This window comes from Hemicordylus capensis, chromosome 1 (genome assembly GCF_027244095.1).
Source record: "Hemicordylus capensis ecotype Gifberg chromosome 1, rHemCap1.1.pri, whole genome shotgun sequence".
In the NCBI taxonomy this organism is placed as follows: Eukaryota; Metazoa; Chordata; class Lepidosauria; order Squamata; family Cordylidae; genus Hemicordylus; species Hemicordylus capensis.
In genome coordinates, this window is record NC_069657.1 from 138,214,991 (window position 1) to 138,234,872 (window position 19,882).

The window sequence follows — 19,882 nt, forward strand, 5'->3', positions numbered from 1 at the left end:
GCAGGAAACTGAAGCATTAAACCACTTTGAGAACTTCTTCATTAAAAAGTGGTTCACGAGTAATAGTAAAGGATGCAAAAAAAAAATGAAGGGTTTACCAAGTTGAGAGGAGAAAATGAGTAATGGGATGAACATGGGAAGAAAATAAGCAAGCACAGAAAGAAACTTGTGCTAAAAGGAGAGGAGGAACACAGAGCACTTAGGGAAGCGATGCAAACAAATGGGTCCCTACTTGGGTTTTGCTTCTTTGTATTCCTCTGTATCAGTGTCTTCGTCCTCAGAGTATTCTCCTTCCGTCCGACCACCAGCCATGAGGCCTCGTGCTGCCAGGAGCCCAGCAGCATTCCCATATCCTGTGTACTTCACAAACCGTGACACTGTCGGGCCAAATAAAAAGGGAAATGGTCACGTTCTCCTGCTGCATGATATCTCCCATGCCACCCAAGGAAAGCAGCTGAATTGCAGTGGAAGCAGGGCTTATCAGACTAACTTGCAAGGAAGATGTTTCCTGAAAACCTTTCAGTCAGTGAGACACATGCAGGCAGTATTCGTTCTTGAGCCCTCATTTCATCCAACACAGAATAAATTTACAGAAACCATCGTATGGAAAAGCAGTGTCCTCCTTACATATCTGCCATGTTAATTCCAGAAGAATTAGGTTCTTCTCCACTTCTACAGGCCATTTCTCACAATACTTTTTCCTCAGGCAAATATTAATACTCACACTAGAAGATGTGTGTGAAATGTCACATGGGAATGATTGTGTTGATACCGAAAGCTCATGCATGTATCAGGAGGGAAAGATTCCCATCCTAGTCCTGGAAGAAGAAACTTTAGAATCCACCCTCACTGTCCTAGTTCCTAGCTATAACTGTTGTGAGGGGAGGGAGGCCCTTTGCTAGAACTAGACAGAGTATGAGAGCATGACATCACTATCAGTGCCTGGGCTTGTGTTTCCCTCCTTTTCCCATCTAGGATCTTTCTCTTTTAGAAGCATCCCTAGTGAATGTTTGGTGTGCCTTATTTACACTTGTTCCATTCACTATTTACCCAAGCAATGAACCCCAAATACAAATTTTATTTATGTTTTAAATGTGTTAATTTGTTTGGCTTTGTTATAGTTGTAAACCACCTAGAGACTTTGATAATGGGCGGTATATAAATGTGTTAAACACATACATACGTACGTACATACGATTTGGCTCGGCTCAGCTCTTAGCTTTTATCATGAAAACATGCTCCCTCTGTCCATGCCAACACTAAGAATCTCATCGTGATTATCACACTTTAATGGACTAGCTAATCCATCCAATTCCCTTTTGCAGACACCCAACAAATGTTACAAGGCAACCTGCACCAGGTGAACAAGAATAATGTCCTATACTCACCACTCTCCTTGCAGAGAACAAAGAGGAACTCGGCGGCACAGTGCTTCACATCTGTGTCAATGTGAGTCATGAGGCGCACAAGTTTATTTCTCAATAGATTCCCCACTTCGGGCCTGTTTTTCACATCACGCAATGGTGGGAGGACCTGCAAGTCCATGAAAAGGGAAAGGCTACATCAAGAGGCCTTCCTACTGTGGGCCCTGCAAATACCACACCAAAATGTCCCAAACTCATTCCTTTCACCAGACGTTTCGTTGATGCTATTTATCAGTTTTTATGTACTATGCAGCTTTCATGCTAGAGCTGTACATCAGGAGAGTGCACAGCCTTCAAAGAAATAGAAATTTTTAAAAGCAGCTCATAAACAAAAAGAGCATAAGGAGAGACTCTCATCACTGGTATTAAAATATCCAGAAGGAGAAAAACACTCCCACAACTGTATTCCCCACAGCAATCACAACAGCTAATGCTGCATTGGGGAAGGTTGAAGAAAGGAATTTCCTGGGTTCTAACACTTTTAGTACCAGCATCTCCATTACCAGAAGCACAAGCTTGAGAGGAGACATGCATATCGAGCAGCAACTGAGGCACAAATGCATGTTTACTGTTGGCTGATTAAAACAGGCCTTTAGGCTTCTGGATAAGTACTAATGTGATCACGCCACCACATCCACAACACAAAGCTAAGCAGGTATTGCTAAGCTACTGTAAACTTCCAAAAAGGGATCGGCTGTGGAGCAATAAGCAGTAGCTTCACTCTTAGCTGGGCACATAACAACTGCAACCCTAACAACTGCTTCACTACAAGTCCAGCTCAACATAGATTTTTCAAAATTGCTGTGTGCATCAGCCCTCATTCAGCACCCTCTGGGCCTTGGCAACAGGCCTGGTACTTTTGGAACAGCAGGCTGAAATAAAAGGCTGTTCCGAGTCAAGAGCCACCAGGATGGTTGGTGTGACTGGCCAAGCAACTAACTCGCTGTCTTGCTATCTGGGCAAGGAGGTGGTGATGCCCACCTTGCCTGCTGTGCTCATATGCACAACAACGGAGGCCTCAGGAGCCTCCAGGACAGGGTAGAGAAAGCGATTTCTTAGAGCTCAGGCAAAGCTGTTATTTCCCTAATCCCAACTGTTGGTTGCCAGCCAGTTTAAGTTAGTCTCCATTACAAAGCAGTAGACCACACTAATCAGACTTCAAAATGCTAAGCAGCAACCAGTTAAAAGACTGCAAGACTAATGGTAGAGAATATGCTACTAATCGAATACTGCAGTATGCACCAAGCACCATGGAAAAACTTGTATGAAAAATGCATGTTATTTTTTGGCACAGTCAATCAAAACTATGAATAAGACAGCATCAGAGCTCAGGCAAATTGAGCAGCTATGCATACACTGAAGCTAAAAGCCTCTTTTCCTCTCCAGCCACTTGCTGTGCTCCTTGGGAACCTCAGCCTTCCCATCATACACTGGAAGGGAACACTGTGTGTAGCAACAGCTGCACCTAGAAGATGTGGCAGGAAGAGGGAGAGAAAGAAAAGAAAGATGTACCCCTCAGGACATGAGGTGACGCATTCCCATACTTCCAACATCATCCTCCCACAATGTTATGTGGAAGATGGAATATAACAATACTGTGTAACTGAAATGTAATATTAATGCAAACACCAACATCCCACAATCCTCACAGAGGCAATTTCACAGCTTCTCCAATATACAACTCCAGGCAGGCTGGTGGAACAGGTGGGATGTGCCTCCCCCCCGCCCCCGACTCCAAAGAAAAACCCCTGCTAATTTGGCAAAGAGGCACCTTTTAATGTGGTGATTCTCTTTATTTAGCAGGAGGAGAGTAACTGGCCCTATCCACTCCCAGCATAGTACTTCTATTACTATTGCTGGTGTCTATCTTATGTTTCTTTTTAGATTGTGAGCCCTTTGGGGACAGGGAACCATCTTATTTGTTTGTTATTTCTCTGTGTAAACTGCCCTGAACCATTTTTGGAAGGGCGGTATAGAAATAGAATACATCATCATCATCATCATCTGCCACACAATACACCAGATATAACTGTAGTTGAGAAGAAAGAAAAACAAGTCAAAATAATCGACATAGCAATACCAGGGGATAGCAGAATAGAAGAAAAAGAAATAGAAAAAAATCACAAAATATAAAGATTTACAAATTGAAAGGCTGTGGCAGAAAAAGACCAAAATAATCCCAGTGGTAATTGGCGCCCTGGGTGCAGTTCCAAAAGACCTTGAAGAGCACCTCAACACCATAGGGGCCACAGAAATCACCATTAGCCAATTACAAAAAGCAGCTTTACTGGGAACAGCCTATATTCTGCTAGGATATCTATAACAACAGCAACAACATTGACAATAAAATCCAGCCATCCCATGTCCTTGGGAAGGACTCGATGTCTGGATAAAACAAACCAGTCAATAACACCTCTCTGACTGTGTAAATAAATAAATAAATAAATAAATAAATAAATAAAAATAAAAATAAAAATAAAAATAATAATAATAATAATAATAAAGGAAGCTTTCATTTTTCTGCATTCTACCTGAACCAGACACAGTACCTTAGCTTTAAGGAATTTCCTTGTCTGCCGATGGACCCGGGCACTCTCAGTCAGCAAGCTCAGCACAGGGGTCAGACTCTCCTTAAGCTTGTGACCCTGTGGGAAAGCCCACAAGAAATAGGAAGTCATAATCACACACACACACACACACTTGTCTTTCCCAAGTATGAAAAGATTCATGGCAATATCAATCTTTATGTAAAGGATCAAGAATGCCAATTCTAGCGCATCAACTCCACACCAACCTGCAGCGAACACAAAGTACAAAGAAACCTCATGCCCCATCTCTCTCTCTCTCTCTCTCTCTCTCTCTCTCTCTCTCTCTCTCTCTCTCTCTCTCTCTATGCATAACTAAATGTTTGGACTGCTCAATTGCTGCCCAAAACTTCAGCCCCATGGAAAGTTTATTCATTTAAATGGTGCACCTTCAAATTCTCTCAAGGTAGTTTACAATACTAAAATCACCAGTATAAAAACAATAAAAACCATGAACAATCCAAAAATGCTGGCCAGCAAAAGTATAAAAAGTATTTTTAAAAAAAATCACAGAAGCATTGAGATAACCAGGGAATCCTACCAATTAACATAAAAGCTTGTTTAAATAAAAAGGTCTTCACTTAGATATCTAAGATATCTCAGGCAGGAGGGGGCCAAATGAGTCTCTTTGTTAAGGGAGTTCCATAGGGTGGCTACAACAGAGAAGGCCCTATCTTGCCAAGTTGCCAAACAAACCTCAGATGGCAGCAGCACAGACAAGAGGCTCTCTTTATCAAATTTTATGGGCTGGGCTGATTCATGTGGGATAAGGCGGTCCTTCAAGTACCCTGGTTCTAATCTGTAATAGGCTTTGAAGATGTAACAATCAAAAGCAGGATAATACAAAATCCCTCCTCTAGGTTTAAGGAGGCTGCCACCATCTAGTTTTTTTATATGAGCAGACTCACCCTTCCAAGAGTAAAGTAGAAAACCTCTCCCTACAAGAAAGGCTTAAGCAGGCTTAAGCCTTCAGGAACATGTGACTAGGGCAGGACCCAATAAGAAGAGACATTCTATAAAAACCAACAAGGATTTATTAACAATTGGATGATATGGAAAACTACAGAAGCATCAACAATCACTGCTTCCATTCAAGTAAAATCCTTCCCCAAGAGCTACAAGAACCATGCAGTCAGATCCAAGCACTTAAACAAAAATAAATTCCCTGTTGCATCTAGCTAAACTTCCTATTTACGTCCAGGAAAGGAACTTCCAGTTGATTCGCAGCCCAAGGCCGTTACTCTCCCCTTTCATTACATTAGTTGCTAATCAGACCTCACTCTAGAGGCCACCAGGGAAGACCTGAACTCTAACACACCCCTCCCCTACTTCTCTATAGGCTGTTGTCCAGTAAACCCTGCTCCTCACTCTGAATTGGGCCTCAGAGATTTTGATTCTCCCGGGCTTTTCTTCCTTATTTGCAGAGGCCCGCTTTCCAAGCAGTTACTCTAAATGAGGCCCAGTCCTTCCTCAAGCCTGACTACCACTACAGAAGGTCATCACCAGCATCCTGAACTGCATTCAGAAGCAAACTGGTAACCAATACAGTTCCCGAAGGATTGGGGTGATACGATCCATGAGTTTTGACCCTGTCAAGACTCTTGCTGCTGCATTTTGGGCCAGCTGCAGTTTCTGGAGAGTTCTTCAAGGGCAGTCTCATGTAGAGTGTGCTACAGTAATCCAATTGGGATGTAACAAAGGCATGAATCACTCTAGATAAGTCTGACTCGTCCAAGAATTGGGTGAAGCCGATATGCCAAGTTCAGCAAAAGGCCCCTAAGCATACCTGGACACATAGCAGGCACCTGGACATCTGGATATAAAGCTGGCTTAAGGAGGATTTTCAAATTATAAACCCCTTCCTTACTTGCTAAAACAAGTAGTATAACTTAACTTGTTTCCTGATACCATTATTTATTGTTCCATTTCTATACCGCTTTTCATTAAAATAATCTCAAAAAGGTTTACAGTATAATTAAAACTATGCAAAATTAAAATACAAAAGTACAGATATTAAATATAAAAATAATATATATTTAAAAGTTTAAAAACCTATATGAAACAGTAATACACAAGCCACAAAGCAGCAGCAGTAAAAACAATACGTCTTAACTTGTTTCCTAAGAACTGTGACAGAGGCTGAGGAGCGGATGTCCACCGGGAGAGCAGACTAAAGCCTGGGGGCAATGAGTGAGAAGGCCCTGTCCTGCGTGCTCGACAGCAGAGCCTCTCTCACCGTCGGCACATAGAGCAGAGCTCCCTCCGATGAGCTTGTCAAGCGGGCAGAAACCCGTGGGAGCAGGCAGTCCTTCAGATATCCAGGGCCCAAACCATTAAGGGCTTTAAAGGTTCTTAACATTTAGTTAGCAGTCAACACTGTGGAGCAGGGGGCATGGTGCCAGGACACCAGGCAAAAGCTTTACTACACAAGATGTGTGTAGTAAAGGAGAGGAGAGGACTCAGTATAGGTCTCCTATTTTAGGCGACAGTGCCATGATGCTTATATTGTACTGTTTCCCCTACAGTACATGAAGGCATGCTCTGTCACCTGATTACAGGCAATAAGCAACAGCAAGTGACTAAGAGCTGGTTCAAGTATGACAGGAAACATGGAAGACAGAAGCATGAGTGATCTGCATTGCTACTTTACACACTTCTCTGGTAATGAGTGAAATGGGACTTCTGCATCTTGCCTGTGGTAAGATTCACAAGACCCAGGGGCCTTCTGGATTCTGATGTGCAAGTCCCCAACTTCCTATAATGTATGAACCAGCTCTGAGAGAAAGCTGTGTGCCATCCATCAGGCAGCAGTCTGGACTGCTGTCAATTCTCCCTTTGGGACTCTGCAGGATCCTGTTAGCTCTTGCGATGATCCCACAAGAGAGGCAAAAAGCTAAACACATGTTTAACTATGAGAAAAACAAAACAATTTGGTTATGATGAAATACTGGACACTAGACTATTTTCAATACATAATGGGGGTGGGGGAACAGAGAGCTCATCAATACCAATGGTTCTTATTCTACTAGGGAGGTGCATGAATCAAGATTTGTAAACAGATTCTGAGCCGAATCGGTTCATGGGGCTGCCGAACCGATTCAGCTAGCGGAGAGTGGGGCTGGAGAGAGTGGCAGTGGCACCTTTAAAAGTGAGGACGGCAGGGCCTTACCTGCTCCTCCACTGCTCCATGAAGCATCTTGCGGCAGTTTGCCCCAAGCAGCCTGCACGTACTGGCAGTGGCATGTGCGGAGGCCATGTGCATGCCACGGCAGCACAAGGGCTGCTGGGGGGAGCGCCGCTTCCATGCGTGGGCTCCTAGAGAGGTGTGCCGCCGCAGCAGGAAGCTGCATGGAGTGGTGGAGGAGCAGGCAACGACCTGCTGTCCTCACTTTTAAACCGCTCGCCACCCCCTCTGGCCCCACCCTCTACCAGCTGAATAGGTTTGGCAGCCCCACAAACTGATACGGCTTTGAAGCTGTGCACGAATCTCAATTCGTACATATCCCTATATTCAACCAGCTAAATTCTGATATGAAAAACTAAGCATTTTACATATCAGTTAAATGTCATTTCTAAATCCAACAACACAGAACATTAAAGGTGGGACATCCAAGCATGGGATAGATGCCCCAGACCTGTTCAACAGTGAGCACAAAAGAAATAAAATCAGATCAGATACAGAACAAAGAGTAATGGTGAAAACTATACATTTCACCTACCCTGTCAAGACGTCGATCAAGAAAATCCAGCAGAACATTGACAGCATCCATGTTGACTCCCATGTATTCCAGCGAGCCTGGGTGCACTTTGGGGGACAGCAGGACATCCAGACACTTGAGGGGCAGATTGCCCAAGAGGTTGACTGTGTGGCTAAACAAAGGCAAAGATTAAGAACCCAAATCAATGGACTCTTTTGAATTTTTTTGTAACCTATAAAAGATTTGGTTAACTTCCAAGTTCTAGCAGCTTAGAACAAGAGCCGAAATTATCATTTCCTTGTGCTGTGATGGGGACAAAAGAAATTGCACATTAAGTCATATGCACCAAATAAACCTAAATATACTTGAATATTCTATACCAACTGTATAGCACACAAGATCACAGTTTTTCAGGGTTAAGTTAATTTCAGCAGCAGCACTCTCCCCTCTAGTTAAGAAACATACTGGGACTGAAATCTTTGAGCACGGCAATAGTCTTCACCTGTGGAATTCCTCTGTCCGGTCCTCACCATCAGCTGAAATCATCAGGCAGTGACGAAGGAGGGCACCCAAGCGGCGGTACAAAGCAGCATCTTCCTGGCCCCAAAATAAAAATGAAAAGACCAGTTATGGGAGAAGACCACATCTCTCTTTTGCACTGTCTGTTTATTTGCATGATTTGTTACAACAAACCACCTTGCTGTACTATCAAACAATGCTCTCTAGAAGTTTGAGTTAAGAAAAAGCTGCGTACAAGAGGTATGGTCAATGTTTATGGTTGGAAGCTCAGAAAACAGCCTTTACAGTTCCAGGTTCCCAGTTTTGTAGAAAAACATGTGGGTACTCTAGCAGGAGCTGGGACTGAACAAGGTTTCCTGTGATGCAAGACTGCTTTAATCAGCATTTTTAGAGCTCCTTCCCTTATCTGCAACCCTTGGCCTTCTGTTTCTGCATCTTTATTGTCTTCCTACAATATCTAAGGTCCAACCTTTCCCCTCTTCCTTCCTTACCCCCAAAATGTCAAAAATCCGCAAAACAACAGAACCAGGTAGCATGAATATAATATTTAAATTAAAACAAATGTGTACACAGACTAGGCAAATTTGCAAAACAGATTCTGGTTAGACAGTCTGAGTTGTCTGGTTGCTCAATGTGGAATTTTATTTTTTTAATTTTAGCAGAGCTCCAGATTTCACTGATAAAGTGCAATAAAATGCAAACATCTCCCTAGCAGATGTCCAACTCCTGGACCCTGTGCTATGCTTTACCATTTCTCCATATCCTTCACAGCTGTTCCTGGGCTCCCCATCAGAACAGAAAATTTTGCTAATCCAGAAAGTGAAAGAGACCACAGAGCTTTATCTTAAGCGACTATTATCCTTCCAGTCTGGTTAGTAAGCAGAACCTGGGGTGGCAGGGGTGCTTTGCTTTAACTATTGCCACAAGTGAATTCAGCAGGTATTCTACTCTCTTTTCTGTTTCAGTGATCACACATTCCACCAAATTGCAACGTACATGATTTTACCACGTTAGGGGGCAATGAAAGGAAACATCACATGATTTTAGAAAGGAATGGTTACTGCTTCTTTTTCCTCCCTTCCATCAGACTATAAGGCTGCAATACTACGCAGAATTTGGAAGTGCTTAAGACTACTGCAATCAATGGACTTAGGCACCAACTCTTCATAGGTTCAGGCAGCAAGATTTTTGACTGGAGTGGCTGCCAAAGGATTGTGGATGAAAGGAAGTGGATGATAAAAAACACAAATACATAATACACATCACTGGTTGCCAGGGACCAGAAGTCTCTATACCACTATAGAGGAGCTGCTTCTGTGGGCTGACATCTTTAACACTAGCCTGACCCACCTACAGCTAGATTCTCAAACACTTCAACCTAAATGTGGTACTTTTTAAAAAATTTACACTGTAAGCTGCTTTGGGAGCCTGTTGAAATGAAAAAAGGGGAAATACTACATAGTAAAGCTGAGAACACTGAAAGTCGCTTCCGGGTGCCTTACCTCATCCACCTCCCGTTTATTGGTATCAAAAGTTATATTGAAGAGCACCTTCAGGATCTCCATGGCACGCTCTGCCTCCTGTCGAGGTAAAGGCAGGGAAGGGTTCCCCTCAGCAGCTACTTCATGAGGGTCTAGCCACTTCACTCCCAGTGTCAGCTCCAGGGTATCTGTCATCAGACCAATGCCCCGGAGTTCTTGTGCAAACTGCTGCCGGATGTCCACCCTTAGTGCAGTCAGTAAGAAGAGAAGACGCAAATCAAAGAACTTGACATCATGGGGGAGGTTTCTTTCATTGTAGAGTTTGATGCGATCCGTGAGGCCCACCACGAGTCGGGCTTCAGAGGTCAGCTCCTGAGCCCGAGGACTGCTGAAGACAATATTGCACAGACACTTGAGTGCCTCCAGAATCACATCCAAGTCTGGGACCTCTAGAATCTGTTCTTCTGCGTAATCTATCCCAGCATGCCTAGCGAGCGTCTTCAAGCCTTCCATGGTTGTGAAGGGGCCAAGGCAGCTTTTGTCCCGGGAAAGGATTCGGATGCTTTCCAAACATGTGACCTGGCAGGATGGCTGGAGCACCCTCTCCAAAAACTTGATCAGAAGTGCAGCCAGTTTCTGTGGCATTAGAAAGGAAAGAGGAGAAGCTCTGCAAGTCTAGTAGCAAAGCAAAAAGCTTCCATGTGAGAAGGGAAGATTAGGCCATGTCTGCACCTGTGGACTGCACAAGTTCAATGTACCTCAAACCTGCACAAGCCATGCCATGCCCCAGTCCAATATCTGACTATACTTTAAGCATTGTTAGCTAACATTGTGTCCACATGATAGCAGCACTACCCCAAGAGCAAGGAGCAGTCTGTCTTATAACCCATCCTCCTTCATCCAGCTGGAGGGAACTGACCATAAACTCCGTTTGACCTTAAAATTTTTTGGCAGGGGATATCTGTGTATGAGCCAAAGAGGCAGAAATGCTTCAATTTATTAGACTTCAAAAACTGAGAAAGTATACAGTACTGTTCCCCTTACCAGCCGTTGCCTCTATCATGAGAAGAGCCAAATGTCACAATAAACTTGATCAATCCTGCCTGAGCTGGACGAAAAGCAAAACAATAGACTTGTCAGCCTGAAGTCTGGGCCAGGTAGATTGAGCAGTCATGACACAAACCAAAGAATCAGGCTAGATCTCAAACCATAAGGAAAATGTACTTGGATTTGGTTTAATGGTATATAGGTCTTGGGATGTGTACAGGAGAACCTCATTAATCACAGACTCACCATCCGCAGTTTCCCATATCCACAGTTGGGTAATGGACACCCAACCTCAGTATATATGGAGGGAAATGGGGAAAAAGGGCAAAAACTTGTGTATCAGTAGGTCGGGAATGGTCCATTTTTTAAAGGACCTTGCAGGTCATTTCTGGCCACCATTTTGAGTTCAGGGACCATTTTATGGCTCTTTTTTAAAAAAATGGCAAAAACACCCATGATTTTTGGCTGAATTTCAGTAACAGTTTGACTTGTTGGGGGGCATCCTTCGACTCCTAAAGGATACTGGAGCATGGTAGGGCACTTTATTTGGCCCACTTTCTCATTTTGAGGAGCGGTTTTTAAAAAATAGTTCAGCAACCTAAACCCCCCCCCCTTTACATTGACTTTAATGCCCTGTAATCCACAGATTTGCTATCCGTGTCCCCCCACCCATGGAACTAGACCCCCCCAAATAATGAGGTTCTCCTGTATGTCATAATAAAACAACACAATGCAGCAATGAAGAATGGTTTTTGCATGGTGAAGCTTGGACAAATTTGTCATCTGGCAGGCTTGCTTACTGATCTGGCTTTTTCCTTTCCTTCTCTTTGTACAGTGGGTATAGGAAAGAATCGCCCCCTTTGATAGACAAATTCTGGTCTAGATGTGCAAAACCTTGCACATCTAGACGGAGCAATATTTGCCCACTCCTCCATACAGAACTGTTCAAGTTCGGTCACATTGGATGGTAGGTGTTGGTGGACTGAACTTGAATGTGACCGAACTTGAACAGTTCTGTATGGAGGAGTGGGCAAATATTGCTCCGTCTAGATGTGCAAGGTTGATAGAGAAGTATCCCAACAGACTCAAGGCTGTTATTAAAGCAAAAGGTGGTTCAACAAAATATTGACATTGGGGGGGGGGGTGATCCTTTTTCAATCTCAGTAATTCTTGTTTTTTGTTTCTGACACTTTTTCTGGACTGTAACTGTGATGTTTTTCAGTTGGATGTTATAGGTTGCATTGGATAAGTACAGCTGGTGAAGGGAATTTTCTTTGTGTTTTCATTTCAGGATGTAAGGGAACCAGAATTTAAGGTCTATCAAAGGGGGTGATTCTTTCCTATACCCACTGTATGTATCCTGATCATATGCCTTTTTAGCTGATGCTGGTGAACAGGTTTGCTTATATAAAAAACTGCTGCCCTCCTAGAAGACTTGTCGTTCTTTCATGTCTAGACCCAAATCCAGAGACTGGAGTCAGTTAGGAAGAGAAGAGAGTGAAACACACCAGTTTTCTGCCCCACAAGTAAGTGTAAGACAGACACCTGCACAATCACAAGTAGCTGCATCTCAGATTATTCTTGCCACTGCAATGTTTCACTAAGAAGGGGGTAAAGGCCTTGGTTCCTGTACTTTGGCAATACTCTCAAATCTCTTGAACAAAACTAAAAATGTATTGGCCTCCATGCATACTGAAGAATGTGCCCACTTCTAGAATATGCAGCTGGGATTTGCACACATTTTCATTAGCAATAAGTATGTAGTTACAAAAGGATCAAACACCACTGATTTACAGGACTTGTGATACCTCAGTGTAATGGGCTTAACACTGCCACCTCACCAGGGATAGCTCACAAGGGAGTCAGATGCTTAATTCCTTATTATGACTGCTCTTCTCCCAAAGAAAGGCCTCTATACAGAAATAATCACATCACACACCAGGCAGGTATATTTGCCAGTTATTATGACTACTTCCTACATAACATTTATCAAACACAAGTATGCTTTTGGAGTTTCTACACATAACATTATTCATTTACACTCAGGATCATCCATGTGCAGTGCAATCCTATGCATGTTTACTCAATGTAATTCTCAATATATTCAATGGAGCTTACTCCCCGCTGCTCAGGACTGCAGCCTTAATCTGACAGCAGAGTGTGAAGCCTTCACCTGGAAAATGTGCCTATATGTTCAAAGGTTCTGCACTACCCAAAGAAGATTCAGTCACTACATCTCTCGACATGCTCTGCTTCCTCTCCTGCTGTGGGGCAGATGGGAAAGGAGGCTGAGTGAAGGGATTGGGGGAGCAGCAGGAAAGAAAGTGCTGAAAATACAGCCTCTCTTGTTGCTGCAGAACACCATCACCAGATGAATACCAGGCCATCTGATTCATAACCAGGTTTAAGACAAATCATAAAATGCACACACAAGGTCATCTATGGGCCTGATTGCCATAGTACATTGTGGTCTCCACTAGCATAAATAGCTGTCAAAAGGGTATGGAGGACAAGCAAATTGTTAGCTACCAGCCACAGAATCCCAAGAACTCAACCTCCATGCTCACAGATAGTACAACATGATTACTAGCTAATGTGGATGAACAACAGATCACTGATACTGCCAACATGCCCTGTTTGCAAATCTCTCAAAGGCATCTGCCTGGCCACTACTGGCTAATTAAACTCTATGTTATAGATCATCTGACACCAACTGTTGTGTTGTCCAAAAAGAGGGCTTAAAAAAAAAGATCACAGCTGTGCAATGGGCTTCTTTGCATATAGAAGGCCCAGATTCAGACCCCCACATCTTCAAACAAAAAGGATCTCCAAAAGAAGGCTTAGGGAAAACCTGTCCCAAGACCCCAGAGCCTTACTCCCAATCAGAGTACACAACTGAGCTAAACAGATCAATGGTCTTACACTGTACAAGCCAGGTTTAGGGCGTGGGCAGGGGGCACACAGGAATCTGTCCTGAATGCTGTGGCACTTGTTATCAAAGCATTCTGCATCCAAGCACACAAATATAGGACCAATTCACACAATTATTGGGCATATAGTAGCTGTTGAACAAAGTAACCCCTGCTAACTTGGCAAAGAGGCACCTTTTAACCTCTTAATGCACCTTATTTAGCATGGGGAGAGTAACTGGCCCTATCCACCCCCAGCACAGTACCTTCAGTGGCTGTTGCTGGTGTCTATCTTATGTTTCCTTTTAGATTGTGAGCCCTTTGGGGACAGAGATCCATCTTATTTATTTGTTGTTTCTCTGTGTAAACTGCCCTGAGCCATTTTTGGAAGGGTGGTATAGAAATGAAATCAATCAATCAATCAATCAATCAAATAAATAAATAGTCATTGTGCAGCCATTGATATGCAAATATCACTATGCACATGGCTCAGCTTTTTGCAACAGGTATCTTCGAATATTCACTGATATGTGCTAAAAGCTTAATCCTGTGTATGGTGGTGACTGCACAGCTGGCTATGAGATGAAGACACTATGCACAGGCATTTCCAGTGACAACCACATGCTCAATAGTCAGCTAAATGGTCCAGACTCCTTACCTAGCATATGTCCTCATGTGTAGTTTCATTCTAGTGAGGCAATATCAGCCTCCCTCTGGCTGCTGCCAGCAGGACCTCATAGACCTGACTGTTCTACCAATAGCACAAACGTGTGATGTAGTGTGGAGTGTTGGATTAGGACTGGGGAGACTGAGTTCAAATCCCCATTCAGCCATCAAACTCACTGGGTGATTCTGGGCCAGTCACATCTCTCTCAGCCTGACTTCCTTCACGGGGTTGTTGTGAGGATAAACATAACCAAATACACCGCTCTGGGCTTCTTGGAGGAAGAGCAGGATAGAAATGTAAAAACAAACAAAACAAATAATAAGAAAGCAAGGACTTACCTTCCTTTCTTCTTGACCCTCATCTTCAAAGGTGAAACACTGAGATTTCTAAGAATGGGGAAAAGTACATTAACCCAAGGTAATAGCCACCTCAAGGTCTACCTATTCAGCATCTTGTTTCTCACACTGGCATCTCCCAAAAATTACACATTTCTCTAATCCCTTTTTAAAGCCATGTTGTGATGGGGAATCCCATAAATTAATTATACACTGTACCAAGTACTTTCTTCTGTATATCCTGAATCTACTATCAATTCCACTGAGTTATCCTGAGTTCCAGTAGTATTTAGGTAAGAGGAAGAAAAGGTTCTCTATCTGCTTTCTCCAAACAATGAGGTTGTTCTCATGACCAGCCCTACTCGAGTACAGCCGTGCTAGCCCAGGTAGGGCTGGTCATGAGAACCGCCAGGATCGGGACTGATCCTGGCACTCCTCCACTAGGTAGCCTGGGTTTTGTACTGGCCTAAGAGTAAGGTGGAAGGGTGCATGCACACCCTCCCACCTCACCGCCCGGGCATGTGAAAGCTCAGGCTGCCAGAAGCCTGAGCTTCCACAGAGCTGAGCGGACGGAACACCAATGCACTGTGCTCCTTGCACAGTGCATAATGGGATCCTGAAGGATGTTGTGAGCTACACCTGCTTTCGCACTCTGTATATGCTCAGAGGGAAAGACACATCATACATAAACTGAATTGGTTCTTGGAGATAGTGACCACGTAGGATCTGGGCCCGTAAACAGAGAAAGAGGAAGACATACTCAGAAAGTTCAGTGGACTTTATTATAGAAAGTTGCTCGTCATGATAGAATTCAAATAGGTCATCCAAATTAAACATGTTTCCAATTCAAAAGGTAGTGCAATGTGCCTAGCTATCACATGTGTGTGCAATCAATAATTACAGCTGTCTAACAAATCCTAATAAAACATTTAGAGAGAAACAGAGAGAGAAGAAAGAAGGGAGGGCTTAGGAAAGGGATGGCAGTGATTAGCAGGGAGGAGGGAAAGGGGAGCAGGCTGAGCTGTTAGTCGAATAGGCATCTCACCAGGTTCACAAAGAAGGCTTCAAAGGACTTGTTCATTGCTGGGGCTTGGGAGTGATGCAGGCTTCAAGCAGCAAGGCAGGCTGGTGGAAGATGCTCAGAGCAAGGCAGAGAGAGACAGCCAGCACCATAGTGGCTGGGTAGTCTTGACTTCTCACTCACAGCAGAGGTCACAGACAGTCCCTGTCCATGGAAAGAATTCCTGCTCCAGCCCCACGGCTTGATCAGCGAACTCTGGGATCGCTCTTGAGCAAAGATCTGCTGGTTAGGCAAAGCTTGCTGATTTGCCATGTCCAGAGACCCCTTTTAATAGCAGCTGGCTCCCATAGACCTGCACTAGGAGTTCTTTCAAGATAGCAATCTCAGTCCTGGATCTCCAAAGTGTCAGTCGCTCTTATCATAAAACTTCCCTCTCATGACAAAACTGTTTCTTTGTTAGACCAGTTTCAGAGCATCATCCTCTGCATACTGTCTTTTTGTTGCCATCTACTTAGTGTGTAATTCGAAAGAAAGAAAAATGTTTAAAGTGACAGCCAAGGGGTACATGTTTGAGGCTAGTTAATCAACGCATTTGATGGGCAGAACAATATAGGTGACATCAACATGATAAGTATTCTGTCAGCAGAAGTAAGAGAGTAGCTTCCAGCTTGTCCCCTAGGAGTTAATCATTTCACTCAGAGTTGAGCGAGACCTTGCATCTGTGTTTCTCTCAATGGAATTGCTGGCAAAGACACAGGCCTCAGCCTGACCCGCTGGGCTATGAGTTCTGGTCCAACATGAGTGGCCTGGGCCATAACAAGGACGCAAGCAAGTTTCCCGTCCTCCTCACCACTCCGAGAGCACTTGCACACCGATCATGTGGTTGTGTGGTGAGGACAGAAGTGGCAAGGATCATGTGGGGAGTGGGGGAGGCAGGTACACTTCTGCCTTCCCCCTAGCAGCTAAGGTTGTGTGAACGATCTTAATGAATCATTTTATAAATCTGGATAACATCCTTCCTTGGTGGTTGTTTTTACGATCTTAATGAATCATTTTATAAATCTGGATAACATCCTTCCTTGGTGGTTGTTTTTACGATCTTAATGAATCATTTTATAAATCTGGATAACATCCTTCCTTGGTGGTTGTTCTTCTAAGTCAAAATCCACACATTCTTTAGTCCTTCCTCATAGGGCAAACTATAAAAATAGGTTTACTCTAAATATACAAAAGAATGTGGTTATTTAAAACAAACAGAAGATCAGCTGAATTCTGCTCATCAAGTGGTGAAACATAAAGCAATAGCAAAAGCAATGAGTTTAAATCCGACAAAGGAAGGCACTTCATACAGAGATGCTTGGTTAGGAAATATGTGGGGCCTTTGGACAAAGCTCATGTAATGTTATCCAATGTCTTCAGAGTAGCAAGATTAGATGATTTTTAAGAAGTCTATAACATAATGCACAAAACAAAGCAGCCTGGGGCTGCAATTCCTAAACACCCTTGCACCTGGAAAATCCCTCTGACGCCAATAGGGATCCATCAAAGGATACATACTTAAACCAGACTTACTAAGATACCACAAGCCAGAATGGACAACGTTCCTCAAGCTGATGATTACAAGATAAATTATGCTCTGGAATATGCTAATAGAAGGCTGATACATGTTTGTGACATAAGGTTAACTAACTGGACTGAGTTTTTGAAGAAAACAGGTAATACTCCAGGCCAGAAAAGAGCGAATAAGTCACTATGTCACACTAGTCTACAGCATCAGGCTATTTGGTGGCAGTGATATCTCTTGTCTAGCGTAGATGAAGAATCTGTAAGAGAGGGGACATTTTTAGCAAACATTTTACTTCCTTGAGGCTTCTCCTTGTGGCAACTGTTTTTCCTTTTAGTTTGCCTACAAATCTGAGACGAGAGTGAATGCTGATGAGCCAGACATTGAATGCATTTAGATTAAAAGCCTGCAGACAAGGGCTGTATTTATCAACTAAATATTCTAGTTGCTTGAAATTTTTTAGTAACAAGAAATCAGGAAGACCCAGACAATTTCTCTTGATTTTAGAAGGCAAAGTTTAAATATATTATCTTAACCAGTTACTACTTCTTCCGGGCAAACATTCTTATGAGCTGCAGTATGGAAACATCTCTCATACTCCTTAGATCCTGAAGTCTGTATAATCTTCACACATTTTAATCAACAGTTAGCCACTCCTCATATTATCATAATGTCCAATAATATCTTGCATGGTTTCTTTCATCCTAGGAACTTAATAAATTAGAAAGCTCAGAGCCTGCTTAAAAAGAGAGCCCAGCAAAGATAATATAAAATCCTACACTGAACTAGAATGTATTATAAGGGCACTGTTCAGAATTTAAAAGTCTAGGCCATCCCAGCTCTGATCCTAAGCACACTTAACCTAGAAGCTTTCCATTAAAATTAATGGGGCTTATTGCAAAGAACACATGATCTGCACTGAGGTATCAGTCTGCCCAGCAATCCAGACATCAACACAAGTGTCACAGTTATATACTGTAGTTCTTTAAGTTTCATACACACCATTCAGGGATTTTTCCAGAATTTCACACAACCCACATTGCTACTTCTATTTCATGGGGCAAGAAAAAAGGCTTGACAACCTTATAATATATAATCAGTCTCTTCACAACTGTGCTCTTGAGCACCCAAAAATCACAAGAGTGTTCCAAAAAAATTAGTGCCTTGTTAGCGGTGTGAAAAGGGTTGTATAGCTAGCATTACTGTAGCTATCTGATGCAGGGGTCTTGTATTCGAGAAAGCACCAAAACAGTTTTATTAACATTTCTCCATAAATCTATTACCCTCCTCATTCATGCATAAATCATACCTTAATAGTGCATCCAGACTCTTTTTATTCAATGTTAAGACATCTGATCAGACACACCCCATATCTTAGCTATTTATTTTTCCTTCCATTTAAACTGTGTGCATCTTTAAGCTTTGTTTGTTGTCCTACACTTTCTTCCACACCTCCTTCTGTTGGAATTCACTGTCCTGAGGGTACCTTACAATCAGCTTAACTTAGGTCAGATATCAACATTTCTTCATAATGAAGCGGCATGAGAGCTTTGGGTGCACATGGGATTCTTATTGGGACTGTCTTCTGGCATTCTTATACCCAAGGGTACTTTTCTGTACAAAAGACATCAATGTATCTCCCTGCCCCCAAGGAACAACTGGGCAATAAAACAAAGATCCCAAATTCTAAACAAATGCAGATGCAAATGCAAAACAAAAACAGACAATAAAACAAAGACTCCTTTGGCTTTTCTAATCTGTCTTCTAGGTTGCCTCAGAAAATTATACCACTGTGTAAACATTTCATAATCATCATGTCCATAAAGTTATTTTGCAAATTTGCTTTTGCCAGCCACATATATGGCAGATCTTTGATAGCTACTATTCATGCTGACCCAGGCATGCCCCAACTGCTGATCACCCTTCCCTTGTGGGAATACCAAATGAAATGGATTTAGGACTATATTGGCTCACTATCCCTACCTTGCTTCACAAAGATAATTAGCTTGGTAGGAGACAAATTTAAACACCAGCCAAGTCTGGGTACAGCTAGTGCTGGACAAGAGATTTCTGAACTTGAGGGAATTTGGTTCGCCTCCCATCACTATAAGCATAAATCATGAGATTTTTACCCAGATCCAATGTATTTGTTCCCAGTGCATTCAATGGAAGCTTTGCTTTAGCTCAGTGGTTTTCAAATGTTCCATCTTCAATGGACCTTTTCCATATCAGCTTGCTTGCCGAGGAAACCTAGAGCTTCTGCCACAGATCCCCTGCATGCTTCAGAGGATTCTGGGGCATGTTCTAATGCAAATCCCGTAGGCCTGCTGAGCCTCAACATTGCCTCTCATTAGCTGAAAACGCAACCTAGAACACCCTCAACACTCCCCTACAGCTGCATATTACAATGACAACCAGTAGTAGCAGGCAGGCAGGCCGAGTTGTCTCGGGAAGCTGATTTACCATTACTGATTTTCTCATTCAGGAACCCCTAATAAACTTTCAAAGAACTGCAGGGTTCCCCAGAACACTGTTTGAAATAAGAGACCGCTAATCAAGAACATTGTACGAGCTGAAATATTAGGCCTCCTGGCTCAGTGACAGTAGAAATGCTCCTCATGCAGCCAAAAGC

At 43.0% G+C, this 19,882-nt stretch overlaps 1 protein-coding gene across 4 annotated transcripts in view; it reads right to left on the bottom strand.

The window, feature by feature from the left end:
- The window catches only part of RIC8A (RIC8 guanine nucleotide exchange factor A), a 46,496-nt gene that overhangs the window by 14,425 nt on the left and 12,189 nt on the right, over window positions 1-19,882 (bottom strand). For 3 of the 4 annotated variants that reach the window (XM_053279140.1, XM_053279150.1, XM_053279169.1), the window contains 7 exons: window positions 14,669-14,716; window positions 9,729-10,343; window positions 8,210-8,304; window positions 7,729-7,879; window positions 3,974-4,069; window positions 1,389-1,533; window positions 232-377 (listed from right to left, as the gene is read on the bottom strand). In XM_053279140.1, the coding sequence (XP_053135115.1) occupies window positions 232-377; window positions 1,389-1,533; window positions 3,974-4,069; window positions 7,729-7,879; window positions 8,210-8,304; window positions 9,729-10,343; window positions 14,669-14,716 (1,296 nt within the window). The remainder of the gene's footprint in view (window positions 1-231; window positions 378-1,388; window positions 1,534-3,973; window positions 4,070-7,728; window positions 7,880-8,209; window positions 8,305-9,728; window positions 10,344-14,668; window positions 14,717-19,882) is intronic. The other variant, XM_053279161.1, reaches the window with a different exon arrangement.